Here is a 22,101-nt window from a genome sequence, read left to right on the forward strand (position 1 = left end):
TTGTTTAGATAGAGCAAAACTGACAACTATTAGTTTTATATTATGCAAATTACTGTTCCTTTGCAGAATTTTAAACTTAAATAAAAAGCAAATGAAGCAAAAAAGTAAACCTCAAAAGGCACATTTCAAACTTCACTGAATTTGGGAGTACCAAATATAGGTTGGGGTCCCTTTCCCAACTAGTCCTTTACTAGCACACTCTAAAATACCTAAAAACTATATGTGCCCAGCATTTTAACAAACTTAGCAGATAAAATTGCTTTTATTGTTATGAATGAGGTCTATAAGTTCAATAAACCACATGGTTGGGAATAGAGTATTTATTAAATATGGGAAGAGACTTTAACCTTACTGATAGCTAAAGTGATAGAAAATTGCCAGGCAGTTATATGTCCCTGAAAATACTAGCAGTAAACTTCTGGTATTAAGAAAGGATTTTTGGTCCGTAGTTTTATTTGTTGCTATCTCTTCATGTCTGAAGGATATAAAAAGTAGAGAGGGGAAGAAAGGATTTTTATGTATACATAGAAGAAGTCTTAAATCAATTTGCTAAAAATCACTAGAATTACTAATTCTACAGAGAGAATGCTATTGGAGGCAAAATACAACCCAAAGTTCCTGTACTATAGTATATCTTGTTTTTAATATCTTTATGACTCATTTTGCATTTAGCAATAGTATTACTATTATCTTTGTAAGACTAGATATTATGATTTTTTTTTCCTTTTCTAAATGTCATTTTAAAAGACTTGTATCATTGGTATTTGAGGGTTTATGCTTATAATGTCAAAAAAAATTATAGGACAAACACAGCTGTAAATTTTATAGTACACTATATTAAAATTATATATAATAAGCATAATCCTTGTTTTAGAATTTATTTTTCCTTCTAAATTTAAAAAATCAATTTTTTTCTTATATATAATAGATTGTTCTCCAAACAACATTGAATCCAAAAGACCTATGCTGTTGAAATTTATTATTATATAATTCTTATTAATTTATATAGTCCCAAATGAGGAAACTCTAACTACATGTTTGTACTTTTGTGCAATGAGAATTGCCTGAGGTGCTTTGAGATTAAGTGTTAGACAGGATCACATAACCAGTATGTGTCAGCAGTAGGACTTGAACCCAGGTCTTTCTGACTCCTATAAAATACCTTTTATAGCTTTAAACTATAAAACATAATTTCTTCTTTTATGAAGTGGGAAGTATTCCCTTTTAAATGAATCATGTTGGTAAATTTGATGGTAAAGGATGTTTATGATTAATGTTTACTAAATGAATGTTTTCAATGAATATTTTAAATGTTGCAATGTTTTCAGTGAATGATGTTGTCTATGATTAATCTTTACTAAATTATGTATTAAAATGATGCCTTTTTTTAAAAACAGTTTAATTAGGATCAGCCTTAAAAGCTGGCACATGCTAGTGAACTTGTGCTTTCATATTTTCCTGACATGCGGAGTATTTGTTGGAGGCATAACTCAGACCAAAAATGCCAGCATCTGCCAAGCAGTAAGTTTCTACAAATATATGAAACTCTGAAAGCAAGAAAATATAATCCAAAGGAACAAAACAGTGAACTCATATTAGAAAATTAATTTCCTACATTTTATTAGGCCCAAATTTAAGAAAAAATATGAGTACCATTGAGCAAGCATTTATTCTGAATACATTTGTTATACAGCTTTTATAATGCATTTTGATGAAGCATAGTTGCTAGCTGGACTAGTTCTGTTTTGGTTCCAAATAGTTAATTCAAAGAATTATTAAAAGATTTTGCTTAGAATAAAAATACTTCACTAACATGAACCCCATTGAATTTCATAGTATTGCGTGTTCTTTTTACTTTTAATTCAGTAAAGAAAAGAATTTGTAAAGTGTAGAGGACAAAAATCAGGAAGTATTAAATGTAAGGAATATTTTAAAAACCATTAGTATTTGTACTTTTTAAATACTATCTTTTTATTACACATATATTTCATTACATAGAGCCATTGTATAGCCACCTCTGCCAATTACATTCTCCATTTTAAATAATTTTGAATGTATTTGAAAAGGCTTGAAATTATTTACTTCGTTCTCAACTGTGTTCTGTAGAACAGTAGTAGGAAATATGATGGGAAGGAAGAATTTCATGAAAAAAAAATTGAACTATAGCAATATTTTCCTTTCCCAAATAACATATATTAGATTTTGTACGTATAAAAGCAGGGATGTGGCCCTCTAGGTCCTCAAGTGTGGCCCTTTGGCTGAATCCAAACTTCACAAAACAAAAGCCTTAATAAAAGGATTTGCTCTTTAAAATTTGGACTTGGTCAAAAGAGTGCACTCAAGGACCTAGAATCACATGTGTCCTCGAGGCCACAGGTTTCCAACCCCTTATAAGATATATACATATACATATATATATACATATATATTTACATACATACATAATTCTATGTGGCACTTTTTTGGTAGAAGGGGAATGAAAAGAGATTTAATTCTCTCTATAGTGGTACATAATTTTTAGCCCTCCTTTGTTTTAAAGGTGTTCCATACTCACAGGGTCCTGGATCAGTATTTAAGCATTTAGTAAATATATTTTAAGTCTAAAATGTTATGATACAAAATTAGTTTTTTTTATACATAAAATAATGTAATGAATATTTAATTTAATTTAGTGCCTAGTGTATACTATGCTAAACTGACCACATAATTTTCAAGTAAGACAGGTCTGAAAATAAACTTGAACTTAGTATATATAAATCAGATCAGACTACAACAGGTCTAAAAAATGTAATAACAGTTAAGGAATGCAAATACTTATACTCTATTCCCATGAAAAGATATTAGAAAGAGTAGCATTAATAAATAATTATAGAACCATTATACATTTTGTAGACTTAATAAAATTTTGTAAGATTGAAGAGATTTTGAATACATTTATAAGACATTACTTAGGGCACTACCTTATGCACAGTGGTTTTACTAATTTTCTTGAACAAAATTCCATTTGATTACATAAAAATGATTTCATTAACCAATTTTATAATTGTAGAATGAAGAAAATTTTTACCCTGAACATATGTGAAAACCTAGTATATCAGAACTCAGAACTGCTGGGTACAAAATATGGTGGAATCATTGAATTTTAGAGTTGCAAAGGACCACAGTAGCCTCCTACTTGGAAGGAATCTCTACTCTGCCCTACTTGACCAGCAGTCATCTGGCCTCTACTAGAAGAAAATCCAGTGAAAGGGAAGCCATGAACCACCTCCAGAGGCAGCCCATTATACTTTTAAGCAATTCTGATCATTGGGAAATTTTTCCTGATATCAAACGTAATTTCATTTTCCACATCCTTCTCTAAGTTCTGGCATCTGGGGACAAACAGAATAAATCTGATCCTCCTTCCATATGATACCTCTTTGTATACTTGAAGATAGCAGTCCTGATGTTTGCTTAACTTTTCTTAGTTTCCATTTCTCTAGTTCATTCATCCTCTTGTCATTTGACACAGACTTAAGGCCCTTTCCTGCTTCTTAAAGCCCTTAAACTCACTTTGGCCATCAGAACTTAACATAGTCCTCCAGGTGTGATCTGGACAGGGCAAAGGAAAGAAGGATTCCTTCTTTCTAGAAGCTATACTTCTCTGAATGTAGTCCAAGATCCCATTGGTGTTTTGGGCTTCCATGTCCCACTTTTAATTCCCATTGAGCTTGTAGGGCGACTAAAGGCCACAAATTCTTTTCAGATAAAGGCTATCCAACCAAGTATCACATATGTTGTATTTTAAAAAATTTTTAAGCCCAGTAGACTTTGCATTTATAGCCATTGAATTTAATCTTACTAGATTTCAACCCATTGCTCTACCTTGTCAAGACATTTTTAGGTCTTGATTACCATCCACTGTGTTAGCTATTATTTCCCAGTTTTGTGACAATTACATATTTGATGATTATGCCTTTCACTGGGTCATTAGTAGTTCAACTTTTCCAGCTCCTTCATTTTGTTGGTAGAAAAATAGAGGCCCAGATGGTTGAAGGGAGTTGCTTAAGGTTATACCTAGTTTGTGGCAGTTAGAAACAATATAGTAAATATGATAATAACAGCAATGATAACTCATTTGCATAGTGCTTTAAAATTTACAGAGCACTCCTCACAACAGCCTTTTTGTACATAAAATTTTGTTATTCTTTTTGATGAAGAAACAGACTCAAAGAGGCTGTTAGCTTCCTTGACTCCCAATCTAGTTTTCTCTCCAATATATCACATCAGTTATGCTTTTGTCCCTAGTTAAAAGAAGCAAGGAAATAGGGAAATACTTAGACTTATAGGGGAAGTAAACAGGAACTATCTTAGTTTTTAAACTTTCCTCACTCCATTTGAATTAGTGTCATCTTAGTATGCAGTAATAGAAATATCACGTCCAGAATAAGTCTGCTGTACTGTGTGTTGATCAGATCATATCTGAAGTAGTGGGCCTACTTCTCTGTACATCTTACTTGAAATACTTTGACAAGCCTTAGTGTATTCAGGAAAGGGCAGTAAGGGTGTTGAGAGGAGGCCATATTATTAAAAAGAAAAAAAAAAGGAAATAACAGTGGACATGTAGCATTGAAAAGGAAAGACTTAAGAAGTCCAAGATCATTGTCTTCAGAGATTTCAAGGGTTATAAGAGTAATTAGGCATGTTCTGCTTAGCTGTGGAGGGCTGAATCAGGACTGATGCATAGAAGTTATAGGGAGGCAGCATGAATTTTGTATGAAAATTAAAATTTTTCGAAAGTAAAATGAAATGCTCTTAGGAGGAAGGCAGTTGGATAACCGTTTGTCGAGGATGTTGTAAATGAGATTTAAAATTCAGGAAGGGTCTGGAGTAGGTGATTTCTGAGATTCCTTCGAACTGAGATTTTTTGAACATGCAATAGAGTTGTGTCACCCAAACGCTGAAATACCACTGTACTCAGAGTATATTTCAGTTCTCAATTTTTGTGACAGAATCACCATTTTAATGAATCACAGTATCAAATTTTGATATCTTAAAATTGCCTATTATGAAAAAGTCCATATTATGAATCCATTGAAGTAAAGAATTTTTTTTCTTTTCTAAAAAATTCTTGGGGTGGCTAGGTGGCATAGTGAATAGTCAGACACTTAACACAAAGCTATCTGTGTGACCTTGGACAAGTCACTTAACCCCAATTGCTCTGCCTTCCCCCCTCTGAAAAGAAAAAAAATCTGATTTTTTTAGATTTGCTTAAAAAATTTAATAATGCTCTAGGAATTCAGTACTTTGAAATCTTAAAAACTCGAGAAATATTTTCCCTCATTTTAGAAATAGAAGGGAGATGCCTATTCAAATATTTCAGAATGAATATGTGAATATTATTTTAAAATCACACCAATATGGATATATGACATATTTCACATTGACTCTATTCTTAGTAAACTTATATAAACTAATATTAAACTTTAGGAATCAGAATTTGTTTCAGTTTCTTTAGGCTAGAGTAGTTATTATTGGTATAAGTGAACTGAAACTTTTTCCAGTCTACACATCGAGTCAATGTGATATTCTAGTGCTTAGGAGAGAGATTAATTAACTGAATTTCTTTTTAAATGAAAACAACACTGGTTAAACCCTCATTTTGTTCAGTGGTACTGGGAACTGTATAAAAGTAAATAATGCTATTTTCCTAAAATAAACTTTAGTGCTTGGGTTTCTATTTCTTACTGATAGCAAAAATCTCAAAATAATAGAGTACTCATTTTTGTTGTTGTTGTACTGAAATTTAACTGTCTCAAGAAAATTGATGCATTTGAAATCAATGAGCCATCTCCTAGGAATAGGAAATTTCTTTACATATAGAAATTTTATTAAAATGATAAGGACCAAAGTTACAAAATAGAAAAAGCAAGCAACAAGCAGTCCTTCAAGGAAACTTCAACATATTAGTTTCTGTCTAATTATCCCATCATAGATGAATTTTTAAACTCTAGAATACATTTAAAAAAAAAAACTTTCAGCCCATAGAAATTTTTAGTCATCTTGGAACCAGTGGTAAACATGAGTTACAAGACTCAATGTATTACTACATTCTAGTATACTATCAGTAAGAGAGAATGCTATTACTAAATTTCAACAGTCAATCTCCTATATTAATGCTGTATATTAAGACATTGGTACTTTGACCTATTCCCAACTTAGTTCATTAAAAATATGGGTAATTGGCACTCTTAGCACTTTAAAGGATTGATTTTTATGTAGCATATTAACATACAGATAATTATTAGAAGTTAATGTAATTTCTTTTTGCTATTCTTTTTTTTTTTGGAGGGCAGTTGGGGTTAAGTGACTTGCCCAAGGTCACATGGCTAGTTTTTGTGTTAAGTGTCTAAGTCCGTATTTGAACTCAGGTCCTCCTGACTTCAGGGCCAGTGCTCTATTCATTGCGCTACCTAGCTACCCCTTTTTCTTTTATTCTTGAGCTAGTTCTTGAAATTTAGTTAACATTTTGAATTTGTTTAAATTCCCACAAGAACAACACTATGTGTTTGTGTGAATACATATATAAAGTGTAAATAAATGATTAGCTTAGAAATTGCTTACAGAAACAAACTTAACTATGAATTGAGTGTTCCATTTGCTGATGTTTAGTTAGTTGCTTGTCTGAATTAAATGAGTATGCCAATAAACATAGACCATTGTTGAAAGTGTAAAAATTATAAATTATTTTTGAAGGCTAATGTGCTGTTCTTGCCTTGTTCCTCCAGGTTGGAATAATTCTCCATTACTCCACACTTGCCACAGTACTATGGGTAGGAGTGACAGCAAGAAATATCTATAAACAAGTCACTAAAAAGGCTAAGAGATGTCAGGATCCTGATGAGCCTCCACCTCCTCCAAGACCCATGCTCAGGTATAAGATTAAATTAAGATTTAATAAATTTTGGCAACATCCTTTCAAAAGTTCATTTGCTACAGGTAACATTTAAATTATTACATACGTTAATGATGAATTAGAATAGCATTTAAAAATTTTATGCTATTGTTCGTTAACTTATAAGCCAGTCTGTTATATTTCAACCTGAATTTGTCTAAAGATTGTGAGTATTCAGCTATGTTAACTTAGTAGCAAACTGTGAAGAACTGGTATATGTGAAAATCTATTAGTGTTTTTCAGTCATTCAGTCAGTAAATATTTTTTAAGTGCCTACTATGTGCCAGGCACTGTGCTATGTTAAGTGTTGGAGATACAAAAAGAGGCAAAAGATTCCTGCCCTCAAGGAACGTACAGTCCAATGGAAAAGACAAACAATTATATGCAAGCAAGCTATATATGAGATAAATAGGGATAACTAACAAAGGAAAGATACTGGAATTAAGAAGGGTTGGGAAAGGCTTCCTGTGGAAGATGAGATTTTAATTAGGACTTAAAGGAAGCCAGGGAGATCAGTAGTGTTGGAGCAGAGGAGGGAGAGCATTCCAGGCATGGAGGACAGCCAAAGAAATTGCCCAGATCCAAGCAGTGGAGTGTTTTGTTCATGGAACAGGCAGGAGGCCAGTGTCACTGGATCAAAGAGTATTTGTTGGGGAGTAAGAAGATGAAAGGTAGGAGGGGTGTAGGTCATGAAGAGCTTTGAATGCCAAACAAAGCATTATGTATTTGATCCTTGAGATAATAAAAATCTACTGGTGTCTTTTGGAAGGGGAGGGGAGGAATTGGTGACATGTTCAGGCCTGCACTTTATGAAAATTACTTAAGTGTCTGAGTGGAAAAATGGATTAGAGTGGAGAGAGACTTGAGGCAGGCTGATCCAGCAGCAGGCTATTGTGTTTCATTCATTGATAGGTTGGTGTTGTAAATACTTCCATCACCAGAACAGATCAGTTATTTAGTAGATTATCATCGATAGTTTGTTGCTTAGGCTGAAAAACTCATCACCCTTGTGCTCCAGCTAATGAGCTTCTCAGAATTTAGATTGTTTATTAGATGGTAGACATACTATTTCTGATGAAAGACATATTTGAAGCCTTTCCGGCTTGAAAGCATCTGCGAGAGTTTGCTGTTCTACTTTCAGAAACCAGGGCTGCCTTATAGCACACAGAGACATTGGTAATATAATAACAATAACAACAACAGCAATAATAACTGACATTTATATGGCACTTTAAGGTTTGCAAAGCACTTTGCAAATATTAATTCATTTGATTCTCACAGCTACCTTGGGAGGTGGGTTTTATTCACCTCATTTTACAGGTGAGGAAACTCAGGCACATAGCTATTAAGTGACTTGCTCAGGATCACATGGTATGTCAGGTCTTCTTAAATTTAAACCCAGTGCCCTATCTGGTGCTCAGTGCATGACTTAGCTCATAATTTGGCACATATTGATTTTATATGTATAATTATTGTATACTTTTGATCCTTAACCGCAAACTCTGAAGATATGGTAGTTATATCACTGATTCAAGTGCAAATTGTAACCCCTCTGTACCTTAATAATAAATGGTCTTTGTGAATTCCTGTGGCCAAATGCTTTTCTCATATGGTGGCCAACATTCGGATGATGAGACTGCTTGAATTTAAGTAATGTTGATCTAGCACCCATCAGTGTCCCTTGCATATAGTGGTAGACTCTTTATTGAATTGGATTGATGACAGATATATAAGTCAATATTATGGCAGTTAGTTAAAAAGTATTTCCAGCTTTGCCAGAGTTTATGCTATGTTGTCATCACATTTAAGAATTTGAGATCACCCCCATACCATGATGAGATAGTAAGATTTTGATAGAACTACTTTGGGCATTTCTAGTTAATATGGATTGAAATTAGTATTGCTTTATTCTTGCATCAAGGAAGAACTGGATAGAGATAGAAGTTACTCTGACATCTGCATTAACATTTCTTTTTTATACCTTAGAGCGATTCAGGTAACTGAGTTTCTTTCTCTCTAGGTAACTACTATGGTCCATTTGGTCCTCTCCTTTTTCTGGCACCCTGGTCTAATTTAAATCCTCTGCTGAAGTCTGGCTGCCACTTTCTTGTATTGAGCAGTTAATAAAAATGTGTGTAAACACTAGGTAATTGTGTTAGAGGAAGGGGTACAGTTTCTGTGGTCAGTGGGAGAGCAGGATCTTATTTCTCCCTTTCAACCCAGCCCCAACTCTCTGGCCAGAGCTTGGGAATAGGCTAAGATCCTGATCAGTACGGCTTTAAGAACCTCTAGGATTTCCTTAATAGTAATGAATATGGCTACATAGGTCCTATATAATTCATTACATGTTTTACCTCCCAGAAATATCAGTAAGTCCTTTAGGACTTTGTTGCACTAGGGTTTTTTTCATAATTCTATCAATTGAATCTCAGTCACTTTTCCCAATGGCATTTCTATATAAATACAAATACATTTTTAAAATGTATAAATTTAATTCTGCTCTAGTCCTTACTGTATTCCTGGGTAATTCTTTGTTGGTCTTTCTTATATATAGCAAATCATGTCTGCTTGCATTTACTAAGCACCTACTGCTTATCACACAGTGTACTAAGTGCTAGGAATACAAGGGGTTGAAAAGGGTCCCTTCCCCTAAGGTTGCTCATAGTTTAATAAGGAGGACACACAGCACCATTTCTGGATATATGCAAGATGAACTGGAGATAATCTTCGAAGGAAGGCATTAGCACTTAAATCCCCAAAGTGAGATTTTTAGCTGAGACTTGAAGGAAGCCAGGAAACCAAGGTAAGAAGGTACAGAAGTCTAGGCATGGGGAAAAAGAAGTGAAAAAATGCAGTCAGGACCTGGAGTGCTGAGGAACAGCAAGAAGGCCAAGGTCACTAGATCTAAGAGTGTGTGTAGAATAAGGGAAGAGAGGAATGTAGGGCCAGTTATGAAGGGCTTTGAAAGTCAAACGGAAGATTTTATATTTGATCCTGGGAGCATGGAATTGATAGGGAGCCACTGGAGTTCATTGAATAATGGTGCCACATTGTCAGATCTGTGTTTTCAAAAGATCATTTTGACAGCTTAAGTAGAGGAACACTTGGAATGGGGAGAGACTTGAGGCAGGCCTGGAGTGATGAAAGCCTGCATCAGGGTGGTGGCATGTAAAGACAGCTAGTAATTCCTTCTTTATCCCTTCTTCAGACCCCCAAGTGGAATAGCTTTAGGAATTTGTGGTATTTTCTTTTTATGGCCTTGCTGAGGCCCTAATGAGTTCTAAAAATTCCTTCAATAAATACACTTGGATATTAAGTTTTATGCCCAGACTTTCTCTTTCCTTTCCTACATGGACACATTTTACCCCAAAATTACTCATTTGGAGATTGAACTTTCACTACATGTGGGAATTAAATTGGTTAGCAGAACTTGATCAATAAGTCTTTTCATTTGAACTGGGGAAAAATCTTTTGTATTCAAAAATAGCATTAATTCAAGTTCAAGTATAATATGAAATAATAGAAAGAATGGACAATTAATCCACTATTTAAATATTCTACCTTGTTTGTCCACAAGGTGGCAGAACCTGATCAGTTTTATTCATCCTTAAAACCCAAGTAGACTTATTATTTTGTCAGTTATTTCAGTTTACTTATACTAGCCCCCAAATAAGTTGGTTTTCTGATATGATTATGTTATTAGACAAGGAAAAAGTTATAATATTCTAAATATATATGGCAATATGACCCACATGGCATTTTAGTGATACTTTTTACTGATCTAGAGAAAATAACATTTCTCAAATGAAATAGAATCAGGAATGTTGAAGAACCATTGAGTGTGTGCCCAGGGTACTTTGGAGGTGAGAGGCTGAGAAACTACAATGTCATGGGAAATGACCCCTTTAGGAGCATCAAAAGAATGACTAATGCCCTTTTTCTCACTTATTCTAGATTTTACCTTATTGGTGGTGGTATCCCTATCATTGTATGTGGAATAACAGCAGCAGCTAACATAAAAAATTATGGCAGTAGACCGAATGCACCATAGTGAGTACTTGTAAAAGATATTTGTATTTCATGTAAATTAAAGTGACTTTTTGGATGGATTTCCCTAATTACTAATAGATATTTCAACCCTTTTAAAACTAATTTATGAAAATTTGTACTCTGAGAGTGTCCATCTTGATCTTATTTTGTGTTCTTTTTTTAGTTGCTGGATGGCTTGGGAACCTAGCATAGGTGCCTTTTATGGACCTGCCAGCTTTATCATTTTCATAAACTGCATGTATTTTCTGAGCATATTTATCCAGTTGAAACGACACCCTGAACGCAAATTTGAACTAAAAGAGCCAGCTGAGGAACAGCAAAGATTGGCAACTAGTGAACATGGAGAAGTAAATCATCAGGATTCAATGTCATTATCATTGGTCTCTACATCAGCACTGGAAAATGAACACACTTTTCATTCTCAGCTATTAGGAGCCAGTCTTACTCTACTTTTATATGTGGCATTGTGGATTTTGGGGGCCTTGTCTGTTTCTTTATATTACCCTTTGGACTTGGTTTTTAGTTGTTTTTTTGGCGCCACATGCTTAAGTCTTAGTGCTTTTGTCATGATGCATCATTGTGTTAATAGAGAAGATGTTAGACTTGCTTGGATTGCCACATGTTGTCCTGGAAGGAGTGCCTACTCAGTGCAAGTCAACATTCAGCCTTCCAGTTCCATTGGGACTAATGGAGAAGCTCCTAAATGTACTAATAGCAGTGCAGAATCTTCATGCACAAATAAAAGTGCATCAAGTCTAAAAAATTCTTCACAAGGGTGTAAACTGACAAATTTACAGGCTGCTGCAGCCCAGTGCCATAGTAATGCTCTTCCTCTGAATACTCTTCCTCAGCTTGATAATAGTCTAACTGAACACTCAGTAGACAATGATATTAAGATGCATGTGGCCCCAGTAGAAGTTCAGTTTCGAACAAACGGACACCCAAATCGACATCATAAAAACAGGAGTAAAGGACATCGTGCAAGCAGACTTACAGTCCTAAGAGAATATGCCTATGACGTCCCTACCAGTGTGGAGGGAAGTGTGCAAAATGGCTTACCTAAGAGTCGACCAGGCAATAATGAAGGACATTCAAGGAGCAGAAGAGCTTATTTAGCTTACCGTGAGAGGCAGTATAATCCGCCTCAACAAGATAGCAGTGATGCATGTAGCACACTGCCCAAAAGCAGCAGAAATTTTGAAAAACCTGTTGCCACCAGTAGCAAAAAGGATGTATTAAGAAAACCGATTGTAGTTGAACTGGAAAGCCAACAAAAGTCATATGGCCTAAATTTGGCTATCCAAAATGGACCACTTAAAAGCAATGGACAGGATGGACCTTTGCTGAGTACGGACAGCACTGGCAATATTAGGACTGGATTATGGAAGCATGAAACTACTGTGTAGCAATGTTGTGCTTCAGTGATAGAAGTTTATATGAACTGTGATAGGCATTCCTTTAATCTATAAACATTTTATAAAAAACTGTTTACAGGCACCTTAGGGTGGAGAAGAGAATTTGTGAATAAAACTTTTATAATTTTGGATGATACTTATAAATGTTTTTACTTAAAAAGTGTTGTGTGAATTTTATTTTTTTAGCATTGTTTTATTTGGCAAGGCAGAACAGGACATTTTGTAAATCTGATTTGCAACTTCTTGAACTTATTGATATAATGTCTATATCATGTTTCAAGTTTGTATTTAAGTAATAAATAGTGCTTGTTTTTTTTCCCATTGTCTCAGTTATTATATTTTTATATTTCAGAATATACTATCATCCTTACTCTAAAAACTTAGGCAGTTGATATTTTTAGAAGATTTTCAGCAGAAAAACTGCACATAAGTAAAATGCAGGAATATATTTGTTGAGGATCTTTTAAAAAATATTGATTTTAGAAAAAGCAGCATAAACTTAGTAAAATATTTTCCTTTCTGGTATAGTAGTACTGTGTGGTTTGATTTTATTTTTTTCATGTATTTTTCTGTGTCACCTTGGTTGGTTCATTGCTTCTGATGCTTTCTGATTAACTGATTCTTCAGTGGCATTTTATTACATAGTTAAACCAATGGTCCCATCACATAAATTATTCTGTAAGAATCAATTAGCTGGGCGGCCAGGTAGCACAGCACAGCTAGTAAGAGCACCGGCTCCAGTGTTGAGAAGACCTGGAGATCGAATCCCGGGCTCAGACACTTAGCACCCACCCAGAAACATCTGGCCGTGTAACCTTGAGCAAGTTACTTAACCCCAATTGCTTACTGGCGGCCAGGTGGCTCAGCGAGTAAGAGCACCGGCTCCAGTGTCAGGATGACTTGGATCAAATCCGGGCTCAGATACTCAGCACCACACCCAGAAAAAAAAAAAAAGAATCAATTAGCTATCATTTTTTTAGGGGAGACAGACTTTTGGTAACTTTAATACTGGCCTGCAATAATAATTCTAAATAAATAAGGCAGTACTTATAACCTAATATATTGTTTGTTTCCATATTCAATACTACGGAGAGTCTGGGATCTAAAAGGCACAACTTTTCACTAAGCACATCCCTATTCTAAAGTGTTCTCTCTGGGTCTTCATGGACTTCCTAAGGATAGGTTGCACAAAGAATACACAGGAATTTATTTGCAAAGCCAGATCCATCAGCCTCACTTCTTTGGTCATTTAGGTCCTTTTGAAATTGAAGAGGGTAACCTTGCATCATGAAAGACAGAGATCAAAGTTCATCATGATTATAAAGCATGCAAAACTACTGGCTTTGGGCATAGATTAGGGTATTCCAGCAACCCAACATCTAGAACTATGAAAGAGTTAATTTATCTGCTATAATTGAATTTCTTTTTTTTTTTTTTTATTTTTTTTAATAGCAATCGGGGTTAAGTAACTTGCTCAAGGTTACACAGCCAGTTATTTCTGGGTGTGGTGCTGAGTATCTGAGCCCGGATTTGATCGAGGTCATCCCGACACTGGAGCCGGTGCTCTTACTTGCTGAGCCACCTGGCCACCCCTAAGCAATTGGGGTTAAGTAACTTGCTCAAGGTTGCACGGCCAGGTGTTTCTGGGTGGGTGCTAAGTGTCTGAGCCCGGGATTCGATCTCCAGGTCTTCTCAACACTGGAGCCGGTGCTCTTACTCGCTGTGCTACCTGGCCGCCCTATAATTGAATTTCATTCATTAAAATATACACAGAGAATGTGATTCACTGTGGAGGAGAAAGAAAAGCCAGATATACTATACCTTAGTTTTTCAATTTTCACAGGGTTAAGAAAAAGGTAGGTAGTTATCCCTAGACTAAATTTATAGTGAAGGAAGTCAGTCCAGGGAAAATCTCAAGGAATAAATTTTGAAGATTAAAAAAAGAAACAATCATCCCAAACATACTACCATAGAAAGGTCACTATCTTTGGAAATCGGGGTTCCTGGGTTGAAATATCATCTTTTGTTTTTTGCTGTCTATATACAAGCCACATAACCTCTCTGGGTCTCAGTATTTTCATCAATAGGATGAAAGCAGATAAGATTAAATTGTCTCAAAAGTCCCTTAGAGCTTTAAATTTATGATCTTAGGAGGAGGGGGAAATTGTCTAAACAAATTATTGTGGTTGTATGCGTAACTCATTAACTAACTTAGTTTTAAAGAACATGTAACAGAAGAAATAAGAGGGTAGTTGAAGATGAATAAAAAGTGTGACACAGTCCTTTAAGAAAAAGGTCAAGGGGCAGCTAGGTGGCATAGTGAATAGGACACCGGTCCTGGATTCAGGAGTACCTGAGTTCAAATCCAGTCTCAGACACTTAACACAAAAAAATAGCTGTGTGACCTTGGGCAAGTCACTTAACCCCAATCGCACCTCCAAAAAAAAATAAGGGCAAGATCAAGACAGTGTCAGCATAAGTTGAGGTGTTTAAGAATGCTAGAGCAACCAAAAAAAAAAAAAAGAATTTTTTTAAAGCTACATGCAAGAATAGAAGAAATTTAAAGATGGGATAGAACTATTAGTTGGGTAATTGGGATAACAGTGAAGGAAAACTATTGCATTCTCACTTTGCTTCTGTTTTCTCTGCCAAGGAGAATGAACTTTGGGCTAGAAAAGATAACATAAAAGTAGTTAATAGGGATGTGGTAGTTAAGGGAGATAAAGAGACTTAAATAAATTGCAGATAGCATGCTTATCAAATTTGAAGATAAAATAAAACTGGAAAAAAAACAGCCTGATACATTGAATTAGGATCTAAAATTATTTCATCTGGCTAAATGTTGTTCTAAATCAAAATTTAATAGGAATGAAAGTAAAGTTTTACACATAAGTTCAAAGGTTCACTTTCAAAAATACAAGATGGTGAAATGTATAACTAGGTATCATTTTCTCAGAGATTCTGTTTTGTATACGGAACACTTCATATAAGTTGACTGTTGGCTCAAAAATTTGACCCCAGATTTCATTAAAAGAAGTTCAGGATGAGGGAGTTCCACTATATTCTCAATCAAATCACTCCTTCAGTATTTTGAATAATGATAATGCCAAATTTCAGAATGGATATTGATAGAGACCATCTAGAATAGAGATTTCCAATTTTTCTTTAATTGCTTACCACTTTGATTAAAAATTTATTGAGCATATATCCCCAACATATATACTTGCATATTTATATATTTTCATATAATTATTCCCACTAAAATTTTGCTAATAATGATTTTAATAAAAGCAATTGGAATTGACTATTTTACGACTTTTTTATTTTTTTTTTCATTTTAAATTTCCCTTGCCTTTAGTCCCCTAGCACTCATTGAGGAGGCAAACAATATGATAGCCCTTAATACACATGAACTCATACAAACCATTTTGATATTAGCCATGTTGTAAGAAAAGCCAAAAAAATAGTAAAAAAAAAAAAAGATTCAATCTGCACTCAGAGTTTATCAGTTCTCTTTGTAGGTAGAGAGCATTTTTCATCATGAGTCCTTTGAAACTGCCATGGATCATTTTATTGATCAAAAGAGCTAAGTCTTTCACAGTTGATTGTTATTACTGTAACTTGCTACATACAATATTCTGGTTCTCACTTCACTTTGCATCAGTTCATATAGGTCTTTCCAGATTTTTCTGAAACCCTCCTGCTCATTATTACTCATAGTACAATAGTATCCCATCACAATTATATACCAAAACTTGTTCAGCCATTCCCCAATTCATAAGCATCCCCTCAATTTTCAATTCTTTGCCACCACAAAAAGAGAAGCTATAAATATCTTTATACAGATAGGTCCTGTTCATTTTTCTTTGCTCTCTTTGGGATAAAGACCCAATAGTGTTATTACTGGATCAAAGAGTTTGCACATTTTAATAGCGGTTTGGGATAGCTTTGGAAATTGTTCTTCAGAATAGTTGGACCAATTCACAACTCCAATAGTGCTTTAGTGTCCCTATTTTTTTCATATTCCATTCCAGTATGTCATTTTCCTTTTCTGTCATGTTAGCCAATCTGGTAGGTGTGAGATGTTGTTGTTTTAATTTGTTTTCCCCTAATTATTAGTGATTTAGAGCATTTTTATATAACATAGTTTCATTTCTTCTAAAACTGGCTTTCACATCCTTTGACCGTTTTTCAATTAGGAAATGGCTCTTTTTCCCCCCAAAATTTGGCTTATTTCTCTACATATTTGAGAAATGAGGCTTTTATCAGAGAAATTGATGTAAATTTTTGCCCCTAGTTTCCTGCTTTGTGTGTCTGATTTTGGCTGTATTTGTTTCATTCGTGCAAAATCTTTATAATTTAATCAGAATTATCCATTTTATCTCCCATAATATTCTCTAAATCTTGTTTAGTCATAAATTCTTCCCTTATCTGTTGATCTGACAGGTGTTTTGTTTCATACTTATGATATCACATTTTATGTCTAAGTCATGTACCCATTTTGACCTTGTGGTATACAGTGTGAGATATTGGTCAATACCTAGTTTCTGCCAGACTGTTTTCCAGTTGTTTTCAGCAGTTTTGGTCAGTGAATTTCTTGTCCCCAAAGCTTGGATCTTTGGGTTTATCAAACACTAGATTCCTATGGTCATATACTACTGTGTATTGTGTGCCTGATTTATTCCTTTTATCTACCACTCTCTTTTCCAGTACAAGATTGTTTTTATTATTGCCACATTGTTATTATAGTTTGAGATTTGGTACTGATAGGCTACCTTCTTTTTTTTTTCTCATTGATTTGTTTGATATTCTTGACCTTTTGAAACCCTTCAGATAAATTTTGTTATTATTTTTTCTAGCTCTATTAAATAATTCTTTGGTAGTTTAGTATGGTAATGATTAGATAAAATAATTTAGGTAGAATTATCACTTTTATAATTACAGTTATCCCTTCCACATCATGAGGGTTAGGAGTATGGTGCTCTCACCATGTAGAAAATCTGCATAAAATTTTTGGCCCTTCTTTTGTACCATAAAAGTGATTTTTTTCTTTGTATTTTAGGGGTGTTTACAGTACTTTACTGTAAAATTTGAGTTAAGTATTTGATTATAGGCTCTGTGTCATCTGGTGGCCTTCATGTGTCATCTGTGGTTTCCTAAAAATTCCCATTTAATTTCTTATGCTGACTCGTGATATATTGAAAGAGCAATGAGGAAAGTCATAAAGCAGAAGGGATAAGTGTATTATCTTCTCCTTCATATGAACAATTAGTATTTTTCCAATTGTTTAGATCTGTCTTTATTTGTATGAAAAGTGTTTTGTAATTATGTTCATATAATTCCTGTGTATATCTTGGCAGGTAGACTCCCAAATATCTTAATACTGTCTGCAGTTGCTTTAAATGAGATTTTTTCTATTTCTTCCAGCTGAGTTATATTGGTAGTATACAGAAATACTGATGATTTGTTTGGGTTTATTTTATATCTTGCAATTTTGTTAAAGTTAATCGTTTCAACTAGATTTTTAGTTGATTCTCTAAGTATATAATCATATCATTAAAAAAAGAATAATAGTTTTGTTTCCTCATTGCCTATTACTATTTTTTCAGTTTATTTTTCTTATCACTATAGCTTGCATTTCTAGTACAATATTGCAAAATAATGGGTATTCTTCCTTTATCCCTAATCTTGTATAAAATCCTTCTAGTTTATCTCCAGTACAGATAATGCTTGCTTTTAGTTTGAGACATGTATGACTTTAAGGAAAGTGGCATTCAATGTCTATGCTTTCTAAACTGTTTGTAATAGGAAAGGATATATATTTTTTTAAACTTATGTATCTATCGATATGCTATGTTTTGTATTGTTTTTGTTAATTGTATGAGCAGTTGTTTTTATAGTTTCCCTAATATTGAACCAGTCCCACATTCCTAATATAAAGCTAGTCTGGTTATAGTATATGTTCTTAGTGATTTTTAATGAAATGTCCTTGCTAGTATTTTATTTAAAATTTTTGCATCAGAATTCATTAGGGAAATTAGTCTGTAGTTTTCTTTTTGTTTTTGCTCTCCCCTGGTTTAGATATCAAAATCATATTTGTGTCTATAAAAAGAATTCGGTAGTAATTCTATACTTTTTTTCAAATAGTTTATATAGTATTGGGATTAATTATTCTTTATGTATTTGGTAAAATTTACTTTTAAATGTCTGATCCTGGGAATTTTTTTCTTTGGGAGTTTATGGGTTGTTCAATTTCTTTTGCTAAGAAAAAAGTTCACATATTCTATTTTGTTAATCTGGATATTTATATTTTTGTAAATATGTGTCCACTCCATTTGGATTGTCAGTTTTATTGGCAAATAATTGGGCAAATCGACTCCTAATAATTGCTGTAATTTAATCTTCATTGGTAGTACATTTTCCTTTTCATTTTTGTTACTGGAAATTGTTTTCTTTCTTTTTAAAGTAAATTAACCAATGGTTTATGTGTTTTGTTATTTTTTCCCCACAAAACCAAACTCAGTTTTCTATATTAGCTTAATTTTTTTTAACTTTTAATTTTATTAAACTCCCCTTTGATTTTCAGAAGTTTTATTGTGACATTTAATTGGAGATTTTAAATTTGCTCTTCTAGAATTCATAGTTGTATGACCAATTCATTGATCTACTCTTTTTCTCTTTCATTAATGTATGCATTTAGATGTATAAATTCTCCCCTAAAACCTGCTTTGGCTTCATCCAACAGATTTTGGTATGTTGCCTCATTATTGTAATTCTCTTTAATGAAATTATTGATTGTTTCTCTGATTTGTCCTTTGACCCACTAAATCTTTAGGATTAGATTATTTAGTTTCCAATTAATTTTAAATGTATACTTCCAAGGACCTTCATTCAATATCATTTTTATTGTGTTATCGGCTGAAAAGGATGAATTTTAACATTTTTGCTTTTCAGCATTTGTTTGTGAGGTGTTGTGCCTTAACACATGGTTAATTTTTATAAAGGTATGGAGTCACAAAGAATCATTTTCCTGAGTTCAAATCTGACCTCAGACATTTACTAGCTATGTGACCCTGGGCAAGTCACTTAACCTTGGTTTTTTTTTTTTTTTTGTTTCCTCACATATAAAATGAGCTGGAAAAGGAAATAGCAAATTACTCCAGTATCTTTGCAAAAAAAACAAACCAAAAAAACCCCAAATGTGTCATGAAGACTTGGACACGACTGAACAACAACCATGTACATCTGAGAAAAAGGTATACTCCTTTCTATTCCCATTTTTCTCTTCTAAGATTCTGTTCATGTCCTTATTTATTTTATAGTGAAATTTATCTAGCTCTGAGAGAGGAAAGTTGAGATTCCCCACCAGAAAAGTTTTATTTCTTTTTCCTCCTTTAGTTCATTTAACTCTTCCTTTAAGAATCGGAACAATGTGCCATTTGGTGCATATATGTTTACATTGCTTTTATGTCATTTCTGTGGTACCCTTTAGCAAAATGTAGTTTCTCTATATTAACTAGGTCCCAGAAATTTTGCTATGTCTGACATCACAAATGCTACCCTTGCCTTTTTTTTTTAAAACTAAAAGTTAAACTCCAGTACCTTATTTTAAGAATTTGTGTTTATTTCTCTTTCATATGTATCTCTTGTAAACAACATGTTGTTGATGTTTTCTGATCCATTCTGCTATCCTCTTGCATTGTATGGGTGAATTCATCCCATTCACATCCATAGTTATGACTGTTAACTGTATATTTCCCTCTGTCCTATTTCCTTCTATTTAGCCTTTTTTCTTTTATTTTTGCTCTGTCCCTCCTCAGATATTTTTTTTTTTTTGCTTCTGGACACTGCCTCCCTTAATCTGTCCTCTCTTTTATTATTGCCCCCTTTCTCTTAATCTGTTCCTCTTCCACTTCCTTGTTAGGTAAAATGAATTTCTATTCTTTACTGAGTGCATGTGTGTGTGTGTGTGTATGTGTGTATGTATGCATGCATATATTTTTCTCTTTTTGAATCAGTTGAGATAAGAGTGAAGTCCAAGCCTTACCCACTTACCAAACTTCTCATGGCATGCCTCTTTTATATGAGATAAATCTTTTCCCTATTCTTCTATTCCCTCCTCCCTTTTCCTGGTACATCACTTTTTCTCAGCCTTCTATTTTTCTTTTATTCCTTGGCTGGAAAAAAAATAACTTAGCCCAAGCTTTTGTTGGTTATAACCCTTTAAAATTCTATTTCACATTATTTTAAAATGGTTTAGGGAGAAATTTTGGGAGAGCTGGACTAGTATGCTCCCTTTGCCTTCCTGATTCTGTTTGCTGCTTCATTACTCTTTAAAATACTAGTTTAATACTGTGATACAGTGATTCAGAGGTCTGCATCTAAACAGTTTTCATGTCTTTCATAGTGGAAAAAGACACATTACAAAAATAGTTAGAACCAATAGAAGGAGTTCGCTTTTTGGCTGTGCTTATTAAATAATGCTACTTGTTTTTCAGACCGTCCAGCAGTTATACAAAGTTTTATTGTAGTTTTACTAGTATATTTCTGCCTTCTTTGGTGTCAGTCACTTTTAAAAACAAATTAGAAAGTATTACAATTTTATATTAATATAAATGAGTTAAGAACCCTCTGATACTGTTTGGAAGATTGTTAAAGTGTTTATTAGAAATTTATTTTTCCAAATTTTTAAGTGCAATTATGAGAACTTAATAAATAACAGCTTTTTAAGCAAGCCAGTAGGAGAATCATCAGCAGTGGTCAGATATTAAACAAAAGTCAGGAAGTTTGAGAATTGGGAAAAGGTAATCAGATTTTAAAATTAAGAAATTGTTGCTAAATTTAAAGAGAGCAGATTCCGTTAAGTGAGAAATCAAAGATAATGTTGAGAATCTGAGAGATTGGAATGTTGATGGTTCCCTTGCCAGAAATATGAAGGTCAAAAGAGGGGTGAGTTTTCAGGGATTAGGATGATATAATTAACTCTATGATGCATATTGTAACACAGTCATATCTGCCTATCCTGTCCTATTCACGCTTTCCCATTAAAAATGAAAAATGGACTGGAAGCCTGAGATCTTAATTCCTAACCACCATCCTGGGGTGTAGGGTTGGCAGTAATATATAGAGCAGCATATGGAGTTGCTGAGAAAAGAATGTAGAGAATTTTGCCTGGATGCAATGTGCCTGTGTTCCACCAAGTACATCCACAAGCGCCCCCTGTGGAAAGAAGAGTGGGGAAGTGTTGAAGTTATAGAGGGTGAAAAGAGTTGGTGTGGTTATGTTAAAAATAAACGCTTGATTGGCCAGTTGTAGGCAGGGTGATACATAACTCACAAGCCCTTATTTGGTGATTGCAAAGAGGGTTAGATGTAATCCATTTTCTCATTCTTCCTCAGTGCAGAGTCTACTTATCTAGATGGCCTCAGGACTATATGTCATGAGGATTGTCTGAAGAAACAAGATGCTAAACCTGGAAAAGAGAAGGCAGGATAGGGTACATGTGACTACTATCTTCATCTGAGGAAAAAAAGTCACATGAAAGAGACATTAGACTTGTGCTTTGCATGATTTGTAGAAAGTAGGAAGAATTAAATTTAAGTTAGAAAGAAAGAAAATAAAGTTCCTAATAACTAGAGCTATCCAGATAGTGAAAGGGCTATCTTGGGGGGAGGGGCGGGGCACGAGGGGTTAATATTTTCC

General features: G+C 34.0%; 1 protein-coding gene across 3 annotated transcripts in view; it reads left to right on the forward strand.

Moving 5' to 3' along the window:
* Positions 1 to 12,715, forward strand: part of ADGRA3 (adhesion G protein-coupled receptor A3) — a 154,558-nt gene extending 141,843 nt beyond the window's left edge. For all 3 annotated transcript variants that reach the window (XM_069069086.1, XM_069069087.1, XM_069069088.1), the window contains 4 exons: positions 1,398 to 1,521; positions 6,768 to 6,913; positions 10,889 to 10,984; positions 11,148 to 12,715. In XM_069069086.1, the coding sequence (XP_068925187.1) occupies positions 1,398 to 1,521; positions 6,768 to 6,913; positions 10,889 to 10,984; positions 11,148 to 12,390 (1,609 nt within the window). In that variant the 3' untranslated portion in view covers positions 12,391 to 12,715. The remainder of the gene's footprint in view (positions 1 to 1,397; positions 1,522 to 6,767; positions 6,914 to 10,888; positions 10,985 to 11,147) is intronic.
* The last annotated feature ends 9,386 nt before the right edge of the window (positions 12,716 to 22,101 follow it).

Source organism: Petaurus breviceps, unplaced genomic scaffold, assembly GCF_028583685.1.
Source record: "Petaurus breviceps papuanus isolate PSGF00001 unplaced genomic scaffold, PetGlider_PUasm1.0 140, whole genome shotgun sequence".
Taxonomy (NCBI): Eukaryota; Metazoa; Chordata; class Mammalia; order Diprotodontia; family Petauridae; genus Petaurus; species Petaurus breviceps.